At 33.8% G+C, this 6,000-nt stretch overlaps 1 protein-coding gene across 1 annotated transcript in view; it reads left to right on the forward strand.

Annotated features, from left to right (window-relative positions):
* Positions 1 to 1,282, forward strand: part of LOC134844836 (E3 ubiquitin-protein ligase HECTD1-like) — a 97,540-nt gene extending 96,258 nt beyond the window's left edge. The window contains exon 21 of the mRNA XM_063861652.1: positions 303 to 1,282. Within this exon, the coding sequence (XP_063717722.1) occupies positions 303 to 600 (298 nt within the window). The 3' untranslated portion in view covers positions 601 to 1,282. The remainder of the gene's footprint in view (positions 1 to 302) is intronic.
* Positions 1,283 to 6,000: the final 4,718 nt, after the last annotated feature.

Genomic DNA, 6,000 nt, shown 5'->3' on the forward strand with positions numbered 1-6,000 from the left:
AACTCCATTATTGAACAGCAAAAGTGTTAAGGTCACAAAAAACGTGATCGACTTCTAGAAAGTGGATTTTAATTATATGGTTTTCCGACTGAAAGAAAAAATTATCCGTTGATCTATGTTTCTCAATGGGTTATCTCTGGGTTAATTTTATTTTAAAAGTGTAAATCATAAATTATTCTAGAAATTCGAAGTTTTTTTTGGGCTTTTATTGCCTTTAATATGCTTTGTCTTTTTAAATTGTAATGAAAGACTTGAATAAATTTGAGACATCGTTTGTATCATTTGTTTTTGCGTTGTTTCAGTCGTGGCTTCCAGTTCTTCGCTTCTGTACTGTCCAGTCTGAGTCAGCGGGAGCGCAAACAGTTCCTCCAGTTCGCCACCGGCTGCAGCAGTCTGCCTCCCGGAGGCCTGGCCGCATTGCAGCCCCCTCTCACAGTGGTGCGTAAAGTGGACTCAAATGCCGCCTCAACTGACAAGGGCGTGTATCCCAGTGTGAACACTTGTGTCCATTACCTCAAACTGCCCGACTACTCCTCCGAGGAGATCATGAAGGAGAGACTCATCTCCGCCTTCAGCCAGCAGGGATTCCACCTCAACTGAACAGAACACCCCCCAAATGCAAAGCCCGATTCCACCGCATGACCTGCTCCATTTCATCTGCCCCACACTAGAAACTTAAGACACTGGGATAAAAGTGATAACTGGAATGGACAATGGTAGACGCTCACTAAGTAGAGAAGGAATCAATGCAAACTGGAAGAGAAGAGAAGAGACTGTCCGGTTCTCAAACTAATTGACTCATGTTATTATCAATTTGACATTTGTAGTAAGATGTAGTTAGACTAGTACTAGGCTCAAGTAAAAAATCGGTATTCATGTGTTAACTTGTTAAAATATAGATAGATTAGTGTATTTAACCACTATCCCCAAATATTTCCATCGCAATGAAGGTTAAAATTTGATCGTTTCATGTCATAGTTCGTTCGCTATTTAATGATGTTTTCCCTCATATATGTCACGCTCATGCAAACATGCTAGCTAGCAGCGCTTACTTGAACCCTTTAAAAGTTACAGTTCATGAAGAGTCGTAATTGAACATCTCGTGCTATAAATTAACGTTCATATTTACCAACTGAAACAACACTGGTTCCCTGTGCTCACGCTTTTCTAGCAGATATCTCGAACCTTTTTCATATATTTGGGCATTTTAAGAGTAATGAACGTAGCGAGTACTCTTGTATAGGTCTTGGTGATTTTCTTTTTTTTTTAGGAAAATTTGTTCACGCTCGGTTTGGTTTGACTTCTGATTTTTTTAACTTTACTTCAACACCTTTAATAAAATGAATGCAAACTACACTAGCAAACAGCAAAAAGGTAAACGTCGCGAAAAACGTGATCGACTTCTTATTTCGAAAATGGAAATTAATTATCAGATTCCCCAGCGAAATAGAAACTTTACTTATTGATCCAGTTTTCTCTAATTGGGTTAATTTCATCACAAAAGCACCGGTCAATTTCACAGAGCTTTAAGGCCATACTGTTTTCTTTAAAATTCGAAAGTTGAAGTTTTTCAATAAAAAACAAGTCAGTGTTTTTTCTGTCTCCTTGCTTTCATTACTCTTTTTCAACTGTCAGTTGGCTGCTGTGGGCAATTGCCCTTCCTTATCAAAATACAATGGATTAGTTAAGAAAGAACCAATTTACGCGGGCAATTTACTAATTATGGATGGTTAGAGGGGGAACAATTGAAACCAATGCTTGTATTATTCGCGTATTTGTTTACGAAACTGATCTACAAAAATCGAGTTTAATCTTTCATTCGTTGTTTTAGTGTGAGTTTTTTTGATAGTGGCTAAAGCAAAATTAGGCCATTATAGATGCAAAATTAGCAACAAACCATTATCCATTTCTTGTTTAGCAAAAGAAAAGAGACAGTTCACTACATTTGATTAGTTTTTATAAGCCAGATGATGTTATTGAACAGACCACTATCTATAGTTTAGTGCAATAAGTCCAGAATCTTTGTATATCCGTTATTATTAAAGCGCGCTTTTCATGCCTGATATAGGGCGTGGGCAAGAAATAAGACAAAAGGCGATGGTAAAGTGGTTACATAACGGTAAACCCAGATCAATCCCGTAGTCTCAGAAGATTTGTTATTTTGAGTTTTAATTTTTGAGTCGATGTACGTAGTTCAAATTATGTAGGTCGGGATGATTTTTTTTGTTTATTTTTTCAAGAAAAAAAATTTTCCTGCTAAAATTCATTTTTTCGCTGTTTGAATTTAGAATTTTTAAGTTCCCTTCACTTACTTTGTTAAAAGGGAGGCAAACTCCACTATCAAACAGCAAATATGTAAAGGTCACGAAAAACGTGATCGATTTCTAGTTTTGAAGTGGACTTCAGTTTTCAGCAAAAAAATAAAAGATTAATCTAGTTTTCCTAAATTGAGTCAATTTCATCAAAAAAGTCAGTCATAAATTTTTCTAAAAATTCAAACAGCTTTAAAGGCGTGTGTTTAAAAGTAATTATCGTAGTGAAGACTTTTCTTTTAAAGGTCTTGCTGATTTTTTTTGTTTTTTTTTCGTTTTTTTTCCTCAGGAAAAGCCTTAAGTCTCTTATAACTACAGATTGGCATTCATACATATTGATGCATTTATGAATGCTCCTAGGTGTTTATGCACTTTTAGATTTCAATTGAAATTCACCTGCTGAAGTTGACTTAAATAGAACTCCCTAACTATGAACGTGTTAATGGCGCGAAAAAACGTGAATGATTATTTGTTTCGGAAATAATGTACCTTTTGATCCAGTTTTCTCTAGTTGGTTTCAAGTTATCAAAACTGCGCCATTAAAAAATTGTTCTAGAAATCCAAAAAGTTTAATTGTCTCTATTTTTTTTTCTTTGAAATTCGAAAGTTCGGATTTTTTTTTTTCAAAAAAATCAGTGTTTTTTTTATGTTTACTTGCGTTCATTAATCTTTTCCAATCTTTGATTAGCTATGTTATAGCATGAACTCTTTTTTTCCAGCCTAATTTGCAATTACTGTTGTGACGCAAATATTATTGCGATGAAATGTGTTCATTTTGAAAATGTTCTTTTTGATCAGTAACCAGCTATTAAGTACAGACAATGCTAAGGATTTTAACGCAGACTATTTTATTACAAATGACAGTTTAGTTTCAAATTATCAAGCATCTGTAGCGTAAGACTAGGGAAGGAGAATCGCAACAAAGTAAGAGGGTTCGAACGGGGTTGGATGTTTTTATTGCATGCGAAAAGCAGCTTCGCATCTGTATAATAGTTTTTTTTCGATGCGTGTGTGATGAAAAAGACTACAGACCAAAGAAAATTTTTTAAAAACGGCAAAACTTATAACAGTTGTTTTCGAAAAAAGAATAGAAAAACGGAAAGAATAATTTTCGAACTTATATTGAAATAATAACGTCTGTTGAAGTAATTAAGCGCTGTATGAAGTTTCCAAAATTAGTTTCCTGGAAAAACTGGATTTCTGAAAAAGCTGTACCTTGATTTGTTTTTGCTATTCAAATTTAGATTGAAACAAGGATAAAATCAAAAACCTAAAACAACCGAACGCAAAACCCCTCCACATTTACAATGATTATAACATTTTAAGTCGCATAATGAAAATTCCAACTCTTGATAGTTGGCCGAGCAGGGCATAAGGCTCTCTTGTTTTGACATTGATTTGCTCCTTTCATGAGTCAAATTTTCATTCAACTGCAATTGAGAAATGAAGAACTATTGCACTGACTGCGTCCTCTGAATTGTATCATTAAATAACGAAATAATGAAATTTACGATACACTTCAGACTTATTTTGACAGTTTTTCAGGGGAAAAATTACAAAATTTGTTCACGCTCGGTTTGACTTCTGATTTTTTTAAAACTTTACTTCAACACCTTTAATAAAATGAATGCAAACTCCACCAGCAAACAGCAGAAAGGTAAACGTTGCGAAAAACGCTATCGACTTCTTATTTCGAAAATGGAAATTAATCATCAGATTTCCCAGCGAAATAGAAATTTAACTTATTGATCCAGTTTTCTCTAATTGGGTTAATTTCATCACAAAAGCACCGGTCAATTTCACAGAGCTTTAAGGCCATACTGTTTTCTTTAAAATTCGAAAGATGAAGTTTTTCAATAAAAAACAAGTCAGTGTTTTTTCTGTCTTCTTGCTTTCATTACTGTTTTTTAACTGTCAGTTGGCTGTTGTGGGCAATCGCCCTTCCTATACAATGGATTAGTTAAGAAACAACCAATATACGCGGGCAATTTACTAATTATGGATGGTTAGAGGGGGAACAATTGAAACCAATGCTTGTATTATTCGTTTATTTGCTTACGAAACTGATCTACAAAATCGAGTTCAATCTTTCATTCGTTGTTTTAGAGTGAGGTTTTTTGATAGTGGCTAAAGCAAAATTAGGCCATTATAGATGCAAAATTAGCAACAAACCATCATCCATTTCTTGTTTAGCAAAAGAAAAGAGACAGTTCACAATATTTGGTTAATTTTTATAAGCTAGATGATGTTATTGAACAGACCACTATAGTTTAGTGCAATAAGTCCAAAATCTTTGTATATCCGTTATTATTAAAGCGCGCTTTCCATACCTGATATAGGGCGTGGGCAAGAAATAAGACAAAAGGCGATGGTAAAGTGGTTACATAACGGTAAACCCAGATCAATCCCGTAGTCTCAGAAGATTTGTTATTTTGAGTTTTATTTTTTGAGTCGATGTACGTAGTTCAAATTATGTAGGTCGCGATGATTTTTTTTGTTTATTTTTTTCAGGAAAAAAATCTTCCTGCTAAAATTCACTTTTTTCGCTGTTTGAATTTAGATTTTTTTAGTTCCGTTCATTTACTTTGTTAAAAGGAAGGTAAACTCCACTATCAAACAGCAAAATTGTAAAGGTCACGAAAAACGTGATCGATTTCTAGTTTTGAAGTGGACTTCAGTTTTCAGGAAAAAATAACAGATTGATCCAGTTTTCCCAAATTGGGTTAATTTCATCAAAAAAGTCAGTCAAAATTTTTTCTAGAATTTCAAACAGCTTTAAAGGCGTGTGTTTAAGAGTAATTTTTGACGTGAAGACTTTTCTTTTACAGGTCATACTGATTTTTTTTTTCGTTTTTTCTCCTCAGGAAAAGTCTAAGCCTCTTTTAACTACAGATTGGCATTCATAGTTATTGATGCATTTATGATTGCACTTAGGTGTTTATGCACTTTAAGATTTCAATTGAAATTCACCTGCTGAAGTTGACTTAAATAGAACTCCCCAACTACGAACGTGTTAATGGTGCGAGAAAACGTGAATGATTATTTGTTTCGGAAAAAATGTACCTTTTGATCCAGTTTTCTTTAGTTGGTTTCAAGTTATCAAAACGGCGCCATTTATAAATTGTTCTAGAAATCCAAAGAGTTTAATTGGTCTCTATTTTTTTAAATTTGAAATTCGAAAGTTAGGATTTTTTTTTTCAAAAAAATCGGTGTTTTTTTTTATGTTTACTTGCGTTCATTAATCTTTTCCAATCTTTGATTAGCTATGTTATAGCAAGAACTCTTTTTTCCAGCCTAATATGCAAATACTGTTCTGACGCAAATATTATTGCGATACAATGTGTTCATTTTGAATATGTTCATTTTGATCATTAACCAACTATCAAGTACAGACAATGCTAAGGATTTTAACGCAGACTATTTTATTACAAATAGCAGTTTAGTTTCAATTTATCATGCATGTGTAGCGTGAGACTAGGGAAGGAGAATCGCAACAAAGTAAGAGGGTTCGAACGGGGTTGGATGTTTTCAATGTATGCGAAAAGCAGCTTCGCCTCTGTATAATAGTTTTTTTTGATGCGTGTGTGATGAAAAAGACTACAGACCAAAGAAAATTTTTTTAAAAAAGCAAAACTTATAACACTTGATTTCGAAAAAAGAATAGAAAAATGGAAAGAATAATTTATGA

Source organism: Symsagittifera roscoffensis, chromosome 4 (genome assembly GCF_963678635.1).
Source record: "Symsagittifera roscoffensis chromosome 4, txSymRosc1.1, whole genome shotgun sequence".
Taxonomy (NCBI): domain Eukaryota; kingdom Metazoa; phylum Xenacoelomorpha; order Acoela; family Convolutidae; genus Symsagittifera; species Symsagittifera roscoffensis.